Raw genomic sequence first — 23,824 nt, forward strand, 5'->3', positions numbered from 1 at the left:
TGAAAGTTACAACAGTTTATCTTTGCTGAATGCCCCTAGAGAAACAAAGACATGAAACGAAAAGATACAACGCTGAATGAGTGCAATGAGATGCGAACAGCTGAGTCAGAACCTGGTGTCTTTTTTTTTTTTTCCTTTTCTTTTTTTTTTTTTAAATTCCCTGAAAGAGATGGGCAAGGAGGGTACGGTCAGAGCTGATGCCATCAGAGGAGCCTTCCTGTCTCTGGAGACCAACAGAGCGCTCTCCCAAAGAAACCTGCACCTTCCCTGGGAATTTACTGCTTCACAGCAAAAATTCGGAAAGCATTTCCATCTGAAGGATTCTTCAAGCTGAAATAAAAAAAATAAATAATAATCATAATTAACCAAAAGTAAACATACTGCAGTACCCAAAAAGTGATGGATCTACAGGAAACTCTGAATTTCTTTGGGGTGCTCTGCACAGATGTGACTCTACCAGGGACAGGATAAAGGATGATAAAGAAGAGGCACACAAGTTCGCCTTTTTTATGCTTTCAATCCAAATTTACAGTACTAATGTCAATGAAAGGAGCTGGGAAGCAAAAGCCTCTCTTACAGTGTTTTTATCCAAGGAACACTGTGCTCCCTTACGGAGGGATTCAGGCTTAAAGAGGAACATGTTTTCCTAAAAACTGTTGTCAAGTAGGCTGGCAGGTTCCCAGGGCCTGTCTGGCCTGTCTCCTGTTGCTGGCAGTGGGAGCTGCCAGATCAGCTCATGTTAAGTGACAATAAATATGTATATTCATTTTTAATCTGCAGAGGTGTCCCCAACAGCCCGGACTCCAAGCTGCTGGGGGCAGAGCTGTGTACATGGGGGAAAAGGGTTGTTTCTGTTCCCAGCCCTTACTTCTTCAGCCCTGATGGGCTGCAAAACCTCAGGAAAAAGGCAAGATGTCATATTTCTGCAAAGCAAGCATTCCAACAAGGGTAAAGACTCAGCAGATCTTAAAGGCAACTTTTCCCCATACCTGTTTGTGTACATATCTTTACCAAAGGTTATTTCCAGTGTCCTAAAGGGTAAAGTTTTCACCTTTAGTTTTGAAAAGCTATTACACTGTCTAGTGGACCTCACAGCACGAAGCTGCTCCTTTTTGCTGAGTGTAAATAACACTTTCCAAATCTTCATACTTATCCCTGCTGTGAGGACGTCTTTGGTTTCCCTCACCTCTTAGACCAGCGTGTCACTGCTAGAGCAGAGTTTATTCTTAGCTAGGCCAGAGTTTGCGATCCAAGTAAAAAGTTAGTTGTTTGTTAGTATAAAAGATAAGTGAAAGCAAGACAGATATAGAAGGAAACTCATACTGGCAGGTTTGTCACCTAAATCTGAATTGCAAATCACAGAACTTCAAAATTCTAACCCTGATAGATCCATACTGAAAACACCCATATTTAATGCCTATAGCTTTCCCCTCCCAGTTTATTTTTATTTTCTGAGGTGCTCTACAGCATTCTGAGATATGAATTATTAGAATAAAAACAGGAAGCTTTCTGGTATTTCTTAAGGTAATTATAAAAGATGAACTACATAGGATGGACAGAGCCATGTTAGCAGTGACCAAAACCTCCCACAACAGTGGGAAATTCTGTGTTTGCAAAGACAGCTCTGAGTACCGTCACAGCAGTATCTGAGAAAAATACATCACAATCTGAAATAGAAGTTTCAAATTAGAAAGGACTGAAGGAATTGTGATTCAATCATTGTGATCGTCTGGAGGTGCAGAAATTTGGAAGCACTGATGTGCAATTGTACACTGAAAACAGCCAGCTTATCCTAAAAGAAACTCCAAAAAATTGCAAGGGTGGCAAACCCGTCTTCAAAACCTGCTTGATCATCTCTCTATAGGTAAATTTATTCATGCTTCTTTCAAAGAGAACAGAAGAAACACATTCTACACCCTAGAATTGAATGGCAATCCCAATTATAAACCTCAAAGCATGGTCCAGGCTGAAAGCAGCAGAAGTACCTGTGCTTATCTCTGAAAGTGATAAATACATACAACAAAATGTATTAATATGGACTCATATTGTAACAAAATAAAACAGGGCTTAATAATATTTCATACCTTTCACACCAATCTGAGAGCAGCTACTCACTGGTGGAAGGTAAGAGCAGGACAACACGCTCTATTTGCTGGCATCTCAAAATTCACAGTGACACTGTTAAGTCACATATTTCCGATCCACCCGCCTTTCTGGGTGATATCTTCTGACTTTGACATACCACTGAACACACGATGGAGAAAAAGAGGAACGTACAAAGAAAAAAAAGTCCCACCTCTCAGACTGGACTCCGTTCTTTAAAGAGCCAACATAAGTTTTCTTCTTTTCTACAGGCATCACGTCCACAAACCCACCACTTTCATCTGAAATGACTCCTGCGTGCACTGCAGTTTTGCAGATACTGGAGCTCTGAAAAAGATTTCATTATTTTGACTTAAAAACTGTCTATGTATTTTGTATCTGGCAATTTACCGTCTTCATTGGCAACAGGGAAGACCAGAGAATAACAAAAATAGGTAAATAACACTAAAAAAACCCACAGTGGAATGAAAAAGCTATGGAAGAATTCTGTCCTTATTGACAGACTAGGGATAAAAGATGTAATGGAATAGATCTTGTCGGTATGTCATAAGCCCCAGTAACAAATGCAAAATGTCTGTAAGAAGATCCACCACCACCGCAGAGGACAAGCAGTCTTTCCAGCGTCCCTTCTGCAATGGGTGGAGGGAGATTATCCAAGGACAAAGCTGAATTGAGGACAATTTTACAGCCAAGTGCCTCTTGGGTTGGCAGACAAATCACTGCAGGGAAACTCTTTGCTAGTGACCAGCCACCTCTGGGAAGTTTATCCACCCAGTTGCTCGAAAATCAGATGTTTTTTCTGAATTAAGGTAAATGACCACCAGTTATCCAGGCCAGTTCACATCCTTCTAAGGAAAAACAGAAGGACTGTGCCCATTGCATAGTGTAGGATTTGGATGGGGATTACCCCATAAGACAACACCAAGTACAGAGGGAGAATAACACTTCTGAAAAGACTAAAGCTTCTCTGTTGTGCATTGTGCCATTACCCCACTCCCCACAATGTGCAGAGTCAGAAGAGCTGGAGGAACACAAAACACCATCAACTGATGACTAAGCTCCCAAAGCATCCAGGAAAGAGAGCAAAAGCTGAGAAGGCTTAAACATAGTGTAAACTTGGCCATCAACCCTCTCCAGGATTTATGTACAGTGAGCAGGAATAACACGAAGTAAAAACCAGCTTTGCACAGGGAACTGCAGCAGGTGAAAATCCCAACCCCATAAACTCCCTGATCGCTAAAAATCAAACTACCACAAGACCAGTGCCAAGGGCAAATGTTCCCATCGCATACGTATAATACAGATCGTGCCGTTTCATTCTTGCAGCCATATATGGCAGGTTTGCCTTGTCCCCTATATATTTATCACTTTGGATGGCCTATCTCTTGGCTGCTCCCAGAGTTCTGAGTGCCAAATTTGGTATTTTGCTTCTATATATGGTCAAGGGAGCAAGGGAACACTGTGTTTGGAAGATATGCTGTGAATTCGTCTTAGCATGCAGTGGGAAATCTGTAAATCTAAAATTGGCTCATGAAATTAAACTGTTCTGAATCAATTTGCAACACGCTCCACTGGGAGACATCCTAAATGATGTTCTTTTCAAGGCATTCCTGTTTTTTTCCAGAACTCGCTGTTCTGCCGCTTATTCAAAGCTTTGACCCACAAGCTTTTTATTTTTATTGCCGTACCCCAAACCTCCCCTTATCACTCAGTTGGATTACAACCCTCATTTATCCCAGGCCAGGCTCTGCTTTGATGAATTGATTGCAGAGCTTTTGGAAGATGAAATATTACAAGAACAAGGATTTCCCCTCAAATTCACAAGTACAACAGTTGTAATGGACAACACAGCGGCTTTCCATGGTGCAGCCCCTTGGGATGCTCTGAGAACATTTCCCGATGAAGTGACCATAAAATGACAATACTTTTTGTAGTGGGCTGTTAGCAATAGTTTGTGACCGTGAGTGTAATCGCCCATAATTTCCTCATTAGTGTGACTGGTTTAATCATTAAGTTCATATCTCCTGAGAGCTGAACCACCCAACATGCTTTGCACTTGTGCCTCATTATTTAAGCGATCTATCCTTCTCCAAATAATTGCCACACAACTGCAGATAAAAGACCTTATCTCAGGAGCAGAGAGCTGATTTCTCTCCTAACTCAACAGGGCTCCCGAGCAGGGATGGGAACAGGTTTCCCTTTTCCATCTTTGTCATACTAAGAGCCTGGCAGGGTGACAAGTGACAGCATCTCATGAGACTTAAAAGCTATTTTACAGCCTTAATAAACATCCCCAGTATTTAGCAGAGCTCCAGTATCACCCCAGAACTGGTTCTGTCCACATAAGCAAGAGCTGAGTCTTATCTGCTACCCACAATCACGTGTTCACAGATTTCTTTAAAGTTTTTCCCCTATTGACATGGCAGTGAAAAGAACTTTGCTGTAATGTGTCACCAGGGAAAAAAGGCAATAAATTTTCTGTACCCTTGCCAGCTGCTTTTCTCTACTAATTTCAGCACTGGAAGGATGCTGGATATGTTTCCCCCATGCCCCCAAGAACCACTTCAATCTGTAAACCCTGCGTGAAGACAGCAAGTCTGTTCTTATGGAAAAGCCATGCCTTTCAGTAGAAAGACCTGAGATTTTGGCATGAACTTTTCCCATAGCATATTTCCTTGCATTTTGTTCATTTACCCCAAATCTTAAGGCTTCTCTATGTCCCTTTTTCCACAGTCTTGCTAATTTCACCACGAACAATTTCCTGAATTGCTTTTTAAAGTAAAGGCTGCCGTTATCTCTTTGTGCTTTAAACCACCAGGTGATAATTTTATAAACACACGATCCAAGATAATATATATTTATCAGTAAAAAAAAAAAACAAACACACAAATCTGATCAGGATGCATTTAAAGTGGGTCAAAATTCCTTAACACAAACTGAGGTAGCGGTATCTACGCCCCATAAAAAGTGCCAGTTCATGTCACAGCTTCGCTCTTCGTGACAAAATGAATTTTCACATGCCTTCCTGGGATCACGTAAATGAATCAAGCCTTACACAGACTAGCCAAGCATTTTTGTCATCACGGCTTGGATTATCAGCTCTTTACCTGCCAGAGCATTTAGCAAATGGATGTCTTGAGAAGGTGCTAATAGGCCAGAGGGAAGTGCAGACTGTAAACAGTGCAAGATGCTTCTTTTTCTTTCGATAACTTATTTAAGAAGACACAGTTGGAGCACAAGCCCCTCCAGGGCCACGAAGGTCCTGTTCTAGATGTGAAGGCAAAAAGCTCTCCCAGAAGACGAGCACTTGTCCTATCCAGCTTATTCTCTGCTTTAATTACTCCTTGGATGTGGGTTTGTGCTAATTCACAGCATCCCCTCCTGGAGAGCATCTCCACAGCCCCTGCGCCCTGGGAAAAGCCTTTGCCCAAATTCTCCCTGCACAACGGACTTGTCAGCTTACGAGCCTGAACTTTTCTCAGCATCTTTTCAGCACATCCCACCGCTGCCTCCAACTCCTCCTTCCCAGTCGGTTTCACCTGCTTTGCCACCAAATTTACACTTCCATGAAAACCTAAATACTTATTACACTCACATTACGCTATTAGTGCCGTAGTCCAGAAAAAGGTTAACCAAACCCTCTAGGAATTGGCCAAATACTTTTTTTTTTCCCTCTATTTTATTTTTCTCCCAGATCACAGGCCATGCCCTAGTTTATGAAACAATACCCAGGGGGTTCGGTAGGAAATGGAGCTCAGAATTGATTAAAGGGCACTAATCCTTTTGCGTCAGTACAAATCAGGAAACAACGCCAGCCCAGGATGCTGGTCCTCATCTAATACTCTTGTAATCACAGGCCCTGTTTGGGGCTAATCTGAGGTAGTTTTGCCCTTAGTAAAAGAAGTAAAACTATTTCCCATTTCCCGCAGGTGCTGAGCCTGCACAGTGGCAGGTACCACAGGGCGGCAGCTGTCCGACGAATTCGCACATGAGCTAGGCTAGACTAACCTGTTTGTATGGCTCTATCTTTAAAAAATATCAGTCTCAAGTAAAATTAAAAAAACAGAGGTTTTTAAAAATTGCTTTCACAATGTCTTGTCCTAAATGAATGCGCGACTTCTGCAAGGTGTTTTTTCTCAGAGGTCGGCAAAGCTCCACGTCAACCCTGAGCTGGGGGTCCATGATGTGCCGACTGCTTCCACCTGGCCTTCCAAAAGCATGTTCCTACAGGATACACACCAAAAAGGAAAAAAAAAAAAAAGAGGCACCCACAAATGGAAAAAATGTGGAAACCTAGTTTTTAGAGGCCTAATATTAAGAAATTGCAAGAAAATGACTCTTTGCCTAGTTTTAGCATCAAGTCTCTGCTCATCCCCATAAGCAGAGTTTAGAAAAACAAACCAATAAAACCAACTTGCATGCTTTCTTTCCACTACTCTGCACTGGGTCCCAACTGTTCAAAAACACTGTTCAGCTCCCAAAAAGAGGACAGGGAAGGGGGAAGAAAGCTTATTTTTGCCAACTATATAGTGTGATAGTATATACTACAAGCTCTTTGGTGCTCACCTGCAGATCTCAAAACTGTTGTCTCACAGCCCTAAGGCGTGGAGTGGATAAGTGACATGCCCAAGTCCATAGGACTAAGTCAGTGTCAGAGAGTGGAAAGGCTCCCCAAGCCCAACAACCCCAGCTCGATGCAGCAGCTGTTGCGTTTCGTTAGTGTTACTTCTTCCATCATCTCCATTTCCCCCATTCCTACATCACAATGATCATGGGGAGGCTGACTGCTATCCCTAAATCACAGAGCATGACCCCAGCTCTGTGATACAGACACCGCAATACCCGGGGTCATCGGGGAAAGGAGGATACTCACATCTGCATAAACGTTTGTGCCAAACACCGGTGCCCAATATGATGGCTCTTCTTTACAGTGGGCTGGACAATAAATCCTAGAAAACAATTTATTCATATTTATTCTCTATATCAAGGCCCGACAGGAAAGCAAGCTGCATTCTTGGGAGATTTCAAGTGCCTGCATCTGGTCTGCAGGTGGCAACAGTGAATTTAATTATTTGTTCCCCTCAGATGACATTTGGTAGTTGCAGCAGAACTGCAAAGCGAGGGGTTTAGATCAGTAAAAGAGGGACTGGTCTTTTATTACATTTTCAAAGGGCAGTAGCTGTATTTTTGCACAATTCTGTGCACGTAATTACTTGCACATGTTTGTGCCCGTTGCCATGACTTACACCTGCACAAAGCAGCTTTCCAGAACAAACTTCTTCTGTGCTTTAAGGTGGAAAGGGAAACCACATCTAAAAACCAGCAAGTGCAAGAGAATAAAGGCAGAGTGAGAAGTTACACCCTTATACGTAGGGGTGTGCAGAAATGGGATCGCGTAGCCTGACTTATATGCTATTGAAGTGGTCCAAAAATTTACAATGAATTTTCTGCCATGACGCAAAGAAAAGCACAGTGACAGCAGGAAACACACCTTTCTGAACCCTCTCCTCCAGTTTATCTGATAAAATCAGCTCCATCTCTGCCCACCCTCAGATTTGGGGACCTCAGCATTCTCCATCCTCATATCAATACAGGTTTAAGCTCAACTTAAGCAGGCTCGTCGCACAGAGTTACCTTGGGCAATGGGTGGCTGGCTTTTTGAACCGGCACAGCTCAGCTACTGTAGTGTAGCAATCCAGCGTCTGCGCTGTGGAAATAAGGATGGAAAAGCAAATGACGAGACCTAAGAACTCAGGCAGCTGCAGAAAATACAAGTCACAGTCACGCAAGGCATCTGGTGAGACCTGCGGCCAGCTGAGGGCACCGGCAGGAAAGCTGCTCGCTCGGGCTCTCCAACAGAAATCCTGCTATTTTACAACAACGTGACCTTAAAGAGGTCACAGCTTTCCAAAGAGAAAAGCAGCTGATCCACAAGACAGTGTGTTTTTGCTGCAGCTCCAGATGTGGAGTCCAAATAACCTGACACCTACAGTTTTCCATGAAAGTGGCACAAGTGGATCTAATCGAGGTGATGATTATACGTAGGAGGAATTATTCAAAGATATGCAGAAAGTGGGAATTGTTTAAAAAGTAGACCTCCACAGTATTTATCTATATGCTCATCATAAACATGATGACTCACTGTCGTAAACTAATTTCACATGTATTATGTGTTTCATTATACTATTGTACAATTATATAAGGTACTTTTTTTTTAAGGTTTTATACAGTGTTCATACTAGACCGAGCCTTTCATACAAAGATGTTCATCTTCCATCTCTTTACTATCAGCAGCTTGTGACAGTGCAGCTGATGTTTGGACCCCACTGTGATCCATCATCAGGAGATGCTAATGGAAATGGCTCATTATCACCTTTTTCTTTACCTTCCTTCTAGATCCTTACAGTAAAAAGGAGAGGGAATTGGTGGAATTGCCCATAAGGGTGATGGATCACCACTCTAGTGTTGACTTGTGGTACTGAACCATTTAAGTGACCACTTAAAACCAAAAAGAGCACTGGAAGGAATGACATTTTCAAGTATCCCAATAAAACCCTAATGACAATGATTTCTTCTCAACTTTTAAAACTTACTTGTGACTTTGGAAACCATGAACGCATTTGAAGGCTTGCTTTTCCTGCAAAACAAGCAAATAAGAGCATATATTAAAAAAATAAGCATATTAGAACTACTTGAATCACTATGGCTATGAGTAACAAAGACAGCTGAACATCTGCTTATATTTAAAGCAAACACAAAAAGTTTTCCATGAAAGTTATTACCTAAAAGACTCCACACCGTTCCTGGTAGACTTCACAAAAGCCGGTGTCCTCCCTTTCCTCGTGATATCAACCAGTCCTCCTTTATTGTCCAGGATGCCGTAATGAATCGCAGCACGACAGATGCTCGATGACTGACAAGAGCACAAACACAAATAGTATGTGAAATAAATAAATCTCATTCAAAGAGCAAGGGCGACCAACCGCTGGGCAAAGAAATGATGGAGAAATGAAACCTCCACCAAAATGCCAAATGGAAAATAAGCTGAGTACACTCCTTTGGAATCTGGTTGTTAAATCCTACTCTCCCTACACAGGCTTATTATTTTATTATTATTATTTTAAGAACTGCCTGGTTGAATGGCAAGCTTTTCTTAAATAACAAAACCATACATTTAGATACAATTTAGAAGAGAGGCAGCATTGGAAATTAAGGACCGGTATGAAATATTTCCAGTTCTCGAAAAAACATTCAAACCCAAAATATTTCTGCTGAAACCACTTGGAGGAGGCGGCTGTCTGCAATCGCAAAATGTATCATGGGCAATGCTGTCATGCACCAACAGCGAGAACAGGGAAAGCAAACATGTTTTTACACAAAAACCCTTTTATTTTCAACCTTTCTTCACCCCAAAAGTAGTTTTGATGGGAAAACAGTGTAATGCTCTATTTAAGAATTATCTTGCTAATACAAGATCCAGCAAATCAGCCCAAAATATTATTTAGTTACAACATTTAACAGTGTTTTTCTTATAAAGTTTCTGCTCAGCATGACAGCTGCCCACATTAGAGATCTCTGTAAGAGCCACCTATGAATCCCCATCCCTCACTTTCCATGAGTTTCATTGCACATTAAGGGCATTCATGATAAAATCACATCTGGAATTGCTTTGCCTTTCCAGAATGCTGCTTTTTTTCATCACTAAGATGAGGAAAATACAGATACTCTTTATTAGCACCTTTTGACAGCACCACAACTGGAGAATACGAAAAGCCAAATTACACTGGAATTGTTGGCATTTCCCATTTCTGTTGTTACCACTAACTCCCCACAAATTACATCTATGAGCTATTAAAAGGTACTTACACTCTCATAATAAAATGTTCCAAAGATCTTTCCCTTACTGTACAAGCAGCCAGCTGGGCACAAATACCTAGTAAAGATATATATCTTTGAGGGTGGCGAAAAAACAATTCAAGAAAAACAGACTTTGAGTCTATTTTGTTTAATAGTCATTCCATTCATTTCACGTAACTCTTCCATCTGAAAACAAGATTGCAAAATAGCTACTTTTTTAAAACAGTTTCTCCACCCTCCTTAAAAGCCCGACCAATATTTAGATTCTGTGGATTTGGTTTTTCTCCAAGTGATAAACTGTCCTGTTCTTTGCAGAAACCTTAACCAGAAGTTCTTGACTGGCTGGGAGGGGACAAGCCATGAATTATTGTTCTGGCCTGAACAGCGGTGGAATGCAGGAAAAAGGTTCAAAAATGCTTCTGCCAGAATTTATTAAATGATTTTGGACACCTGAAACTGTGGGTCATCACGGCTGAATAAAATAAACTGAGTCACCGTATTGCTAGGCTTGGCTCAAGGTTTTCTATTAAGAGAAATGCATTTTGTTTGGGGGTGCTTTTTTGTTTGTTGTTTTTTGTTGTTAAAAAAACATAAATACATAGATAGTAATTAAAAATACATAGTATAGCCTATCGTATGTTTCCAAGAGCTGGATAATTTTTAAGCCACTGTTTCCCACAGTTCTCATAGAAACATCAATAAGATACTACCTGTTGCACGTTGAGCCTCTGCATTTGTCTCTCATCTTGGTCTCACAGGTAATGACTTGTGCTGGGGAGAAAAAAAATAAAATAAATGAATATTTTTTTAAAAAAAGAGACTGCCCCAGCCTGCTCTCGAGAACTGCGGAAATAAGCAACTACTGTGTATCTTTCCTGGAGGTCTTTGGTGCAGTGAGATAAAATCTTATCACAGACCAACCCAGCCTGGAGCAGTTGGTGCCTCTTTAGCCCTTCACCTGAGACAGGTGTCTTTGGAAATATTAGCAAGGAAGAAACATCTGACAGCTGAAGGCTTTAATTTACGGCCTGTGGTCTCCAGCCAGAGCTCTCATTCTCCATTTAATTACAGCCTCTCGAGATGCTGGTAGATAAACTTGAAAAGGATGCGTTGGCTTGCCTCACCTTGTTTTCACAATAAGCCTCTTTTAATTAACAGCGGTTAGAAAGCAACTGAGGAAGTACTAACAGCTCTGCAAATAACTTCAGAAATCTTCCCAAGCAAGAAATAAAAAGGAAACAAATTTTTAAAATCCCAAAAGCTACAAAGGGGCAACTGCTGCGTGTAGAGTACTTTAAATGGGAAATAATCCAATACTTCCTCAAGTAATTACTGATTTGGGGACCTTCAGTTCATCAATACATTCTTGGGATGGCTTAAAAGAACTATTAACTATTGCAGATTGACATGAAGAAAGCAAAAGTGGCTTCTGAAAGCTCTGTTCCTCACTTCTGGCAGGGTTCTGCTATAATTAACAGCACATTTTTGCACAGATTGCATCCCCCTCCATTCAAACATCCTCCCAGTCATTTTTTCGCTGTGCCTCCTCATCGATTTCCACACCTTTTTCCCATAAAGGTACTTCAAAACTTATAGAAGCTGAAAAATAAAGAGACCGTCTTACTCATGTAGGAGTCTGGGATGGTTTTCTTGGGCTTCACAGGTTTGCTGGGATTGCTTTCTGGAGGGTAGAACCGCACCGGGTTTTGCTCCACAACCTGTGAAATCTCCACTTCGTTAGTCTCATCCGTCTCAGCGATGATGGGATCTTGGTAATGGTTATCTTGTTAGAAAAGGGCATTAAAAATAATTACAGCGTGTTCATGTTAAGGAGGAAGTGAGACAGGTCTGTGTTTTGAGGGAGACGGTTTAGTTTGATGAGGGTCTGCTTTTCAACAGCTGGAAACTCAAAAATGCCCATTAAAGGCAGCATGGGGCTGTTGCAGGGCAGGTGCAGCCCTGGGATGGGAGATTGTTCCTCTCCTGCTCCTCTGCACATAAAACACCATTTAGAGCATCTTACAGTAAAGGTCTGAAATGATCTCCACTAATTAGTGAAAAAAACTTGCTGGTATTTCTTCTGTTTCTCATACAGCTTTTTATCTCTGGAGAAAAACACAAGTTTGCTGAAGGGCACGTACAAAAATAAAGCCCTGGTATTCAGGAAGGTGGCTGAAACCTCTTCCACCAGGGTTTTGTTCTCCAAACCAGCTTCAGCTGCTCTTTCAGTAAAGCCCAGATCCTGCTACAGTCTGATCCCAGCTTTAGCACCCACAACAGGTTTAGCCCTCACTTTACCTGCAGGTTTATCCCTCATTTTACCTCCATCATTGAACAAGCTGCCTGCTGCTGCAGCCAGGCAAAAGGATTTTGGAAAAGGTATCAGCAAAATTCATTCTGTTTGGCCGGTCCTACCTGCAACTCTGTGCCGCTCTCATCCTCAGCAATGAGGAGAGGAACAGCGTGAGCAAAGGGATGACAGATGGTGGCTCCGAGAGGACTTTCTATCATGGAGCATCCCCCCAAGCCCAGCTGCACCCCGGGGACTTCGCCCTAGACCCGCAACCCCAGGCTTAAATATGACAACTGCAACATCACAGCAAAATAAGCCTCAGCTTTGGGCAAGTCTCCAGGGAACCTACCTGTTTCTAAGAGCTCTGTGAAGCAAAACACATGGGAAAAAAGAAATGCCCTCCATGCATGACCCCAGAAAATCCCCTGAGTGCTGGAAGATAGCGCTGCTTCACTGGAGGTTTCAGAGTAAATAATCTATTTTAGAGAACTCCACATGTCAGGAAAAACTATCCACAATGCCCTCCTCTCCCCCAGGAGACACAAATCGCTGTGTTCATTTTGCAGCCATGAAAACCAAGGTAGGGAGAGAGGGAAATGCTCCGTCCTTGGCCCCCGAAGGAGTGGGGCGGGCAGCCAAGCTCTGCCCACCCACGTCGCCTCCGGTAAGTGCCGGAGAACATTCCCTTCCCAAACAAACCCATGAGGATGGGATCGCTCCTGCCAGCGCGCAAAATCCCACCAGAGCTCCCGGGCCAAACCCACGTAAGCTCACAGCAGCTTCTCCCCATCTGAGCGCGCGCTCTCATTTTCACCAGGGAAAACACATCGAATCCCAGCCCCTGATTTCAAGCAGTTTAGAACGTTTCAGTTTCAGCAGCAGCTGCTGATTCACCATGTGCTGTGATGTCAAGATACTAAGGGAGGCTAATTAAACGGTGCATAAAGCTGCAACTGCTTCTAATTAGATCTTCCAGGCATAAGTTTGCTCCAGTCCTTCCGCCACCCAGGGAGGTTCCCCAAGCCCCCCAGCACATACCTCTGTAGCAGAGGTTGTTCTGGCAGCCTCCCCCGTAGCTCGGCGGGCACTCGGAGCAAGGGCGGCCAGTCTTGTATGGAGCTTCTCCAATCCAGTTGCCTCTGCAAGCACGGGAGCAACGTGCACCCATCAGACACCCAAATACCCACGGTAGCAACAGCTCTGAATCCTTCACCCTCAAGACCACCTGGCACTGAGAGAGTGGGGAAAACGGGTGTTTCTGCTGTACTGATCTTTGGACAGGGTGAAATGGTGAGAAGATGTCCCTACTCTGTCCATCCCTGTGCTGCCTTGTCTTCCCACAACAGCTCGGGGGGCTCGAGAGCTGCCTCCCATTTGCCCAACACTTGTCCTCATCCTTCTTGTTCATCAGAGCCACAAGTCTCCCACCACTTTTTGCAAAATCCCCAGTAAGCTTCATGGGACTTGCTGGAACACAGCTCTTACCTTTAAAAAGCTGCTCCAATTTCTATCTGGAACTATTTCCAAACAGAAAAACACTAGAAAATACATGGAACCTCAATGTCAGATCATCTAGGAACCAGAGCAGCACTTGGCACTCTCTCGTCACCCAACTTGGCCGTCCTCAAGTCCCCAGTTTTGCCTCTGAGGGTGCAGAAACACCATTCTGGCCTAGAACAACTAAGCAAAGACTAAACAACCAGCCTAGGAAAGCCTTGTGAGAAAAATGGTCTTCCTCATTTCACCTCCAAGGTACCATTTTTGGGGTTTTATTTAAACAAATCGCATGCAATATCACTTTTACATTAAACTCCAATGTAAATACTGTGATTTTATGTAAACAGAAGTAAATCAATGGATTATTGCATTTTCCTGAATAAAGTACCCACAAACAAAAGCGCTTTTTGGCACTCTGTACTGCAAATTTTAGGGGCTGAGAAGGCTGAAGGAGCCAGAGTTCAGCCCATGGCTATGAACCCTTTGGTTATTGCTCTTTTAGCTGTTTCCACCTATAAGGCTAGATGAGGACAATGTGTGCCGGTGCCAGAGAGAAAAAGATTCAGCAGAAACTGCAGAAATAGAGTGTTTTTCCATCCAGCAGCCCTGGACGGATGATGTGCAAATAGTTCAACCTGCTGCGGGAGCTCCATGGGTGATGGTGCGATCCCATACAAGGAGCAGGTTATTAAATCCCATCAAACCACAAGCTTAATGTGCTCAGCAGCTGATTTTGGGAGGGGGGCTGAGACAACCCATCCATGGGGCTCTGCCTGGATCATGCTGTGAACTGCCAGCTCTGTGCCCACACATCTTTTTTTCTCTGCCTTTTTCTGCCCAGTGATCTCCAGCTCTACATGCCACTCCATTTGTACATAATGATTCCCCTGTTTAATTTTGTTGCTAAGATCTAAATCACCAAGGACTTAGAGTATTTTTCTCCTATTAACCAATTAAGTAGAAAATATTAATCAGCATTGCCAAGGAGGACACTGCCCCTGGATATAGTAGTCAAGAAATATGATTTTTCATTTTGAAATTTAGTCAAACCATCAAGTTAACTGCATCAGTCAAGAATTAGCTATTTCACTTTTCTTTTTATTTTAAAGCCACGGGGAGCTCATCGGGTCTGGGATTTACAGAGGCTGCTGCTGGAACGGCGTTAATCACCACCCCAGCCCCTCCCAGCCTCTGAGCTTGGCAGCTCCATCCTGGCCATCTCCTGCTCCTCCTTCCCATGGCAGGAACATCAAAGCTCCAGCCTGGCCCCGGCCTCTCATTCACTTTTCCAGGCAATGCTCAAAAGTCTTGAACCAGCTCTCTGCTACCGTCTAAAGAGCAAATTTAAAGCCACAACCACCGGTCTAGACTGCCTGAAATCTCTTCCCCAGATCCCGGGCTAGTTAAGCAAGCTGCCAGTTTTAGGAAAGCTGGAGAGAGCCCAGCTCATCGGCCTTACTTGGGCGAGTAGTTGCAGACCAGGTAGACGGCATTTTCCCAGATTTCTCCCCAGACGTTCATCCGCTTGCAGACATTCACGGCACAGCCGATCTTGTTCGTCGTGGCCCAGACTATCTGCAAGTGCAACGCAGTTACTGAAAATAAGCAAATTGACCCATTGTGGACACACATTGCAGTGATAACGGGGACATGTGTGAGGATGTGGCAAACAGGATCACAGAAGTGTTTGTCCTGCTGTACTTGATGCTGCTGAGGCTGCATCCCAAACCTTGGGGTCAATTCTAGGCCCTTCACAACAAAAAAGATCTTGAGGTGCTGGAGTGAGTTGAGAGAAGGGAACGGAGCTGGGGAAGGATCTGGAACACAAGTGTGATGGGGGCGGCTGAGGGACCTGGGGGTTCGGCTGAAGAACAGGAGCTATGGGGAGACCTTCTGATCTCTGAACTACCTGAAAGGAGGTTGAAGCATGCAGGGTGTTGGTCTCTTCTCTCAAGTAATAAGCAATAGGATGAGATAAAACAGCCTCAAGTTGCACCAGTGGAGGTTTAGATTGGATATTGGGAATAATTTCTTCACAGAAAGGGCTGTCAGGCATTGGAACAGGCTGCCCAGGGCAGTGGTGGAGTCACCAACGCTGGAGGGGTTGAACAGACGCAGAGATGAGGTTCTCAGGGACATGGGTCAGTGCCAAGGTTGGGTTATGGTTGGACACTATGACCTTCATGGTCTCTTACAACCAAAATGATTCTATAATTCTGTGCAGAGAGTAGAGATGCGCAATCCCTTCGACTGCTTTACCTGGGTGTAATGTGTGCACATGGAGCCGGTGCATTTCTCTGGACACCATGGGTCGCACTCGTGAGGATACGGGTACGTGTAATCTTTGACTTCATCATACCAAGATTGGACGTGGAAAGCTGGAGATCGATACCTGAAGGAGTAAAGACAGTTTAAATCACAAAGTTCTGGTAAAAGTTTTCAAACAACACCTGCAGCTCAGATTTTTCAATAAAAGTTTTGTTAATTTTTATTAAAAAGTTGCTCAAGGTAAGTACCATTGATTGAAAAACTGTTGCTTAAAGAACCCAGTAATGTGGTCTAATGATCAGGAAAAAAAATTCATTGAAAATGTTAAAGATGACTTTTTTCCCCTAAGATTCACAGCCCAGTCTGACTTTCCATATTATTTATAAGCTGGACACACTCTTCAAGTGCCGCTGACCTGAAATGTCCTCCTGACTTTTCCACACAACTACAAAAAAACCCTTCTAGTTTGGCAGAAAGTTGTATTTTGAAAGTAAACAGAAGTTCAGGTTTGCCAAACATGTTAAACCAAAAGGCACCATGTACCTATTTTACCACCAGACAATTTGCTAAATCTGGAAGTGCACTAGCAGTTAAAACTGTAAAACCTTTGAAAGCCAGCAGGCTTTTTCACACTCACATCACACCAAGAGTTACACTACACACGTATCCCACCTTTTATTGCAGCAATTTCCCCAAGCCCCTGCACACGCTGCATGTATTGTGTGCAAACTACACACCAGATATTACAGTTTGTGGCAGCACTGATGCTACTTGTACTGTTTGGGGAAAAACAAATGGTGTTAAAATTACCTGTAGAAACATATGCATTTTGCAGGCTACATATACAGTGACCAAACAGAGCAATCTGCAAATTCCAGATCAAAGCAGAGAAGTGTTTCAAACCCAATGCTTTTTATTCCTTTCAACAGCTCACTTGAAGCAAGAGGCCAGAAATACTAATGATGTCATTACCAACTGGGGTTTGCTCTTTCAGCGAACTCTTCATTAAAAATCATTCATTAGAAGCATTTTAAAAACATTCATCTCATGATGTCATTAAGTGAATACTTTCCGAATCCTATTTTACAGGAGAGGAAATTGAGGCAATCAAGTTATGGCCCGTTCCTGAAAAAAACTGCGATAAATCAGATTTCTTTTTCCTCTCAGTGACTACAAAGGGAGCAAGATTGGATCTACCTCCATTAGTAACCTATGGCCACTTAAACACTTGTAGAAGAGCCAATAACAGCCTGATATTTTTTACTTTGTTTCCAATGGATTAACCACTCTACTTTCCCATCATTATTTTATTCTGCCAACAAAAACAGGCCCAATTTTTATACCGGGCCATTTTCACACCAGCAAATTTCCATTGCTTTCAACCAAGTTCTACCAGATTCACAGCAAGCATAGCTGCATTTCCACCCATTAGGGCTCCTGAGCACATACAAAATGTTTGTTGTACAAAACAGACTTAACCTAGAAGGGGCTTAATGACAGGGGCTTAACAATAAACAAATTCAACCATGAGATGAAGAGGCAAATCCCTTTGGAAGCCTTAACATCAGCTTTCCTAGCTGGGTTAACAGCTCTGGGTTAAAAACCTACCCCAGAAAGCTGAACAAAAAAAATCTGCAAAGTGGTTTCAGTTTGGAGAAATTAGGAGCTGGATAAATATTTACGGGAAATACAGCAAGAGATAATTAATTCTGAACTAGCAGCTGAGTCCAAACATTGTTCCAGAGAAATTTCAGCTCTCAGCCGGTTCTCAGCGTGGCGCCAGAAGCCCCCCCAAAACAGAAGATTCAGGAACAAGCATTATGGCTTCTATAGCTGTTCTCCTTAGGGGGTATGAGTGACCTTAAGCACGTGACAGATAAACAGAGTAACCCAAATCCATGTTGGTTTGCTGGGAACAAGCAGCCAAAGGTGGCTGCAGATGTCATTCCTGTTGCACCGAAGCAATAGCAATTAAAGATCCTCAGGTTTTCCCCCATCTCCCCAGTGCTCTACTAAGCATCAAGAAGACAACCCTTTCCAACCGGCTCCAAAGGAGGACCCACAAATTCCTCTGTGCCATGAGCTTGTGGCACCCCAACTCTTACCTGCCCCAATGAACTGCCAAGTTCTGTCCAATTGACCTGATGAGGGCACTCGGCCCGTGGTCCCAGATACACTGCTGAGCCCAAGCGTGGGCTGATCTTTCCAGCTCATCATCCCAGGTCTTCAAGGCGTTGGGAGAGAAAAGAACAGGTCAGTTAATCATCTCAAGCTTATTAGATTGAAAGACTCAATCAACAGCAGTTAGTGAAGAAAGACTAAACTACAGCTCAACCCCTGGTGTCTGAGCTGTCCTTGTGAAGCCAGCACATTGTAATGATGTGCCCTGACCTAAAAACAAGTTGTTCTAGATGTCCCCTGCCATGGAAACACAGGGCACTAAATGGTCTATTATTTTTCTTGCTGGATGCCATGCTTCTTAGGACATGCTTTGCATAGGTCAACAGAAAACACTCCTGGTGAGACCCCAAGAACCCACCTAGACTCTCCACCCTAAAACACAAGATACTCTTGCAGGTGTTTTTCTAAGTTGTTAGAACAAAACAAAACAACAACAGTAAAATCAATTGTGGAGATCTCAGCACTTCCCCACCCATTTCTGAGATCTGCAAGGCTTCTAACATGCTGTAAGTGCTCTGATGTAGGTGCAGCCTGATTTTCCTTTCATTGTCCTCAATATCAGGACATTTCCCAGTTTTCTCATCAAATGGGACTCCAACCGTGGATGTGCTCCTGTCCTTCACTGTCAACATCGTTGGAGATTTTTGGCCCAATCTCTTGAACAAGGGACGTGGGTCTGAGGCTCCCAGTCCCATCTCTCCTTCCAGAATAACTGCTGAGTCCACCAAAGGATCCAGTCAAATTTGACAGAGCTGGTGAAGTCCCAGAGCTGTCAAGCTAATATCACTCTCAATGAAATAGGCATCAGGTTAGGTGACAAATCCCATTTATGTTCCCACTGAGGGAAGGACTTTGGTGTGAGATCCGTCCTCATTGAATATCACCCAGCTGTAAGCCAAACAAGAGCTCAAACATGATACAAAGGCAAATAGAAAAGCTGGCTTCATTGGCTCTGCTGCCCAGGAGTATATTTGTTTTTAAGGCCAGACTTGCTGGACCCAGGAGACAGTGCCCTGAATTCATTGTGTAATTACTGACAGCTGGTCTATTCAGAACAGCCCTTAGAGGATAATTCATTGGGATTAAAATATTACCGCAAATTCCTACAAATAAAACCAAAGGGAAGAGAGGTCTTGTAGTGTGTCTACAGTCCGTTCACATGCCAGCGTGAGATTATGTCCTCTTTGGACGTTTAACATCACAACCAGATGGTCTTTCCAAGTCCTGTCTTCTCCAGAAGAAAAGCAACTCCTCATCTCAAACATCTCAAAGGACCCGTCAGACCCCAGTTGGAGGACTGGAGGGCATTTAGGCTCTCAAACACATTTCAAACCCATCAAGTGCTCATTCTGAGTAAGTATCTGAACACAGTATTGGGCAGTTATAACTGGGATGGGGAGGAACTGCATGTCCCTCACTAAGATGACAGGAAAACACGGTGTCTCCTGGACCTTGATGTGTCTACACAATCTTCCTCAGGCAAACATGAGCTCATCTAACCGAGCTAACAACCCAGACCCCCGAGAACACCTTATCATTAAGCATGGTCAGCAACCCAAATTTCAACAACACCTCAGAGCTGCTCTGAGCTCATCAGCTTGGCCAAGCAAATTCAGGTCAATCTGCAAAACCCTGTGCAGACACAACTCTGACAGAGGGAATAAAAACCCTTTTCCACCTCAGCCCTCCAGCTCCTTGAAGGTGTATGGGATCTGACCCACCACACACACATTTCCAAACCTCTCTTCAAGCAGACTGTTGCAATTGTGCCTAGACACACAGCTTTTTGTGGTCTCCCACTTTCTGCACCAGGCAATGACCAGCCACAATCCACCTTCCCATCCAACATAGAAGCCACAGAAACTCTCCCCAGACATTATGCGCTGCAAGCACTTCAGGCTTTCTAGTAGATCATTATTCCCTGCAGCCTCAAAGGTGGAGACACTCCAAATCTCCTAATTTAATGCAGAGACGTTATGAACACCAGGCCATTAAATGGAAATGGATGTGAACATATGTATTACATCTTCCTTTGATGCCTACGGATAAAACAAATGAACTCGGACCAAAGATACTCAACGGGCAATTGGGAATGAGCTATGTCTTTGCATGGCTTTGTGCTTGATGAGTAGAGAAGCTCATTTCTGCAGGCGTCAGATTACAAAGCCTTCCTATTTAAATTAGAGCAGTTATTTGCCTCTTGCTTCTCAGACGTGAATGCGGTCAGGAGATTGGAATTATTTCAGAGCAATAAACATATTAAAAAATATATATATTTCAGACTTTCCCAGCTACACTTGTAAGAATTCTTTCTGCCAATATTCAAAGCAGTATCTCAGAAGAGTCCTGAAGCTAAAGGAGCCGTGTACGCCTGTGCTCAGCCGCCTTCCCAAGCAGAGACTGAGAAGCCTTTGGGTATGTGCAATTCCAAGTGATTCAGCACACGGACTCTCTTTTCTTACTCCTTCAAATTTTTAATGGCCTTTCAAAGTACAGTATTCACTGTACATGTTAAATACATGCATGGCATGCACACACGATTCTACAATTTGTAGGTTTAGATTTAAGAAGAACATACTCCATAAAGAGTCAATTTACTCAGCCTAAGTAGTTTGTAAAGCCAATCCTAGACACCTGAGTTGTAGCGACCAGGTTACTCTCTCATTTTTCTCCCCATCTTAGACTTCTTACAATAATGGCAATTTACTTTTAAAAGTGGCACAAGAGTCCAAGACTGACATGTAGTGGCAGAAGCTCAGATACACTTTGCTGATCCACACAGAAATACTATTCTGTCCTGACAAGGACAGTCACCACCCTACAGTTGAGCAGAAGGATGGATACCTTGCACATGAAGACAAACTATTAACAAATTATTTTCCTTCCAGCAATCTGTACTGAGAACAATTTTGTTTTATCCAGCTGTCTTTGAGGCTGCACATCAGAAAAGTTTTCTGCCTTTCATCGCTGCTGAAACCATCTGACCAAGCCATCTTAAAAGGTCAAGATGTCTTAGGAACTGTTATGTCCTTTTTACTCTGGGTTTTGGCCTTGGCACCCATCCATGGCTGTGACTGCTGTTATAAAGCCCAAACACACAGTGCAAGTGTTGATCATAAAGCTGTTATACAGTTAAGACAATTCCATATTCGACCAGCTTCATTGGGAAGATGTACACAACTCACACATTTTTCATTAACACTGAATATCTGTGCTAGCTTTCAATTAATTATACAAACCCAGCACCAAAACTGTTTCCTTCTTAATTTCTTCACTCTACTTTTATCCTATATGTATATAATTCCTTTGATCTCCAGATAAGTCATGGGATTCCCTGTGTTATTGCTTTCTTATTAACAGCCTCCACCAACTAAAGTCCTCCTGTAGGAGACTGATGTGTCCCTTTCCTGGAATATATTAGCGTCCCTTGCTACTTTGCATCAGGTGAATATGTCAGATATGAAGCTGGGAGAAAGGACTTTGAAGAGGCAGCATTTGGAGGTTGATGGGCAAGAACAAGTTCTACCTACTTATCTGCAAATTAGCACCACATGCCTGTGACACTTCACACCGGCACCAAAGGAAGAGAGGAAAGTTTATCTACAGTACTAAAGACAGATCGTACTCTTAAACAAGTCCAAATGAGAAGTGTCCTATGCAGGACAAAGGATTAAAGCAAAATTCACATTCAGAATATACACAGCATTTCCAAGTAATGTTAGGTAAACACGAAGACATGAAAGACTGATTATAGCCTTTCCAAGTAGCACCATCTTATGCTCAAGCTTCTTTCTTCACAGCATATAAGGCCCTTTCATTTACCCTCAATCACCCATAAAAACCACTAAAAAAGCACACTGAGCAAAGGCAAACACAGAAGTGTAACCGCGCTGCAAGCAACACCAGCAGCCGGCCAGCGGACGGTCCGCAACGGCAACCCTCTCAGATCCTCCACGCCAACCAAAACACATTTGGCTTTCTCAGGCTTTGTGTTTACTTTCTGGATATTCATCAAGTCACCTCCACTCCGGCAGTACCTTGCCTGCAGGATGACGTGAGAGCCCTCTGAGAACCGAAATACAAAGCACTGGTTCTTAGAAAGACGCGCGGTTTCCAACAAAAGGGGGATGAAAGAGCAATGGTTGGTGCTCTTGGGGACCAACTGATGGACAACTGTCCTTCCTTCTTGTCCTCTGCCCTCCCTTCGCTTTTCCCTTTCCCTACAGTCTCAAAAGTCAGGATTTTCCATTTGCAAGACTCATTTCAGCACAGCTGGCAAACAATTTTATATTGCATTTAGTGTACTTTTCTTTCACCCTTTTAAACACAGTCTCAACAAATCATTAGTCATTTAATCTGTCAGCAGGAGCACAAAGTTGAAGTGAGGCTAGTTTTGGTCATGCCTATATTTGCACACTGGGAAAAGGCAGACAAAAAAGATTATTTGCCTACATCATTTTCTGGCCCCGCAATATTTTGATGACACGTCAAAAATAGCTCAAAGTAGGGTCTCTGGCATCAGGTAAAAAAAAAAAAACCCTATTCATCTGAATTGTTGACGGTAAAGGTCTATTTCGTAGTTATACTTTGCAGTTCTCCCTCTGAAGTGGGAGCATACATTGACCAAACTTTTATTTTGGTTTCTTGAACTATGGAAAGCCAATCGCACTGACCCATCCACCCATGAACTCCCAAGTCTTCCCAGCTATTTCCAGTGATTGAAATTCTTTGCAGATGGAGCCACATTCCTCAAGCCCTCTTTCTCTAAGGTCCTGAACGGATCCCCAGCAGCATCACGAGTGTTCGGCTCAGACTGGTAATCTCTGGTGACCAGTGTATGAGAAAAGGGCAGGTGCTGCTCCCAGCATTGGGTGGCAGCTGATGGCAACCCACAGACCATCAGAGCAAAGCATAGTGTCCCAAAACACCAGTCACAACAGTCTGAAAGCTTTCCCAGGGAAAATACGGGTTAAACACTAGGGAAAATTTGATGCTTTTATGACATTAAGGTAATGGAAGAACCTGCTGAGGCAGGCTGTGGAATTGCCATCACTGGAGATGGTTTATGAATAATGGAACCAGTCCTGAAACTATGCAGTGGATGGACTCGATGACCCATTAGTGGCCCTTTCCAACCAAAACAGTCCAATGATCTAAAGTGTCGTTCACACTGGAATGAAATTGCTCCAGGAAACCTCTTGAGAAAAACTTACTTAAGAGGAAATTTGCTACATCGTAAGGAAAATTAAAATAAAGTTTGAAAAAAAAGTAATATTAAAGTTAGCTATCAGGAGCTAGACTCACCATGTATTCCATATTAGATGCTGCTGGGTACACTTGACCTCTCAGTTTATTGTGGAGCATCAGTATCTCCTGTCTGTCTGAGAATAAAATGGCTCTTTTGGATCTGGAATGAGCTTCCCATCCTGATATTTACTCAGAATCCTCTCCAGGTGACTTGAGTTGGACAAGACGAAGGATTCGGCTGCCTGTGCCAGGAATAGTACACATCCCAGAGGAAGGATCCAAGGCAGGGCAGGGTTCATGCCGCCTCCTCTGCAACCAGCACAAGCGGAGATGAAGACAATGATCCGTTTCCTTGCAAGGACTCCTGTGGCTCAGCGC

General features: G+C 43.2%; 1 protein-coding gene across 1 annotated transcript; it reads right to left on the reverse strand.

The window, feature by feature from the left end:
- On the reverse strand, positions 1–23,824 carry CRISPLD2 (cysteine rich secretory protein LCCL domain containing 2). Its single transcript, XM_080352145.1, is given in 15 exon segments — positions 1–330; positions 2,297–2,430; positions 6,977–7,052; positions 7,738–7,810; positions 8,697–8,740; positions 8,886–9,016; positions 9,970–10,036; positions 10,671–10,731; positions 11,585–11,743; positions 13,292–13,392; positions 15,210–15,325; positions 16,010–16,142; positions 18,124–18,242; positions 23,504–23,616; positions 23,619–23,824. Coding segments are annotated over 15 exon segments (1,509 nt in total). The 5' UTR covers positions 23,746–23,824; the 3' UTR covers positions 1–275.

This window comes from Nesoenas mayeri (genome assembly GCF_963082525.1).
Source record: "Nesoenas mayeri genome assembly, chromosome: 12".
NCBI lineage: Eukaryota > Metazoa > Chordata > Aves > Columbiformes > Columbidae > Nesoenas > Nesoenas mayeri.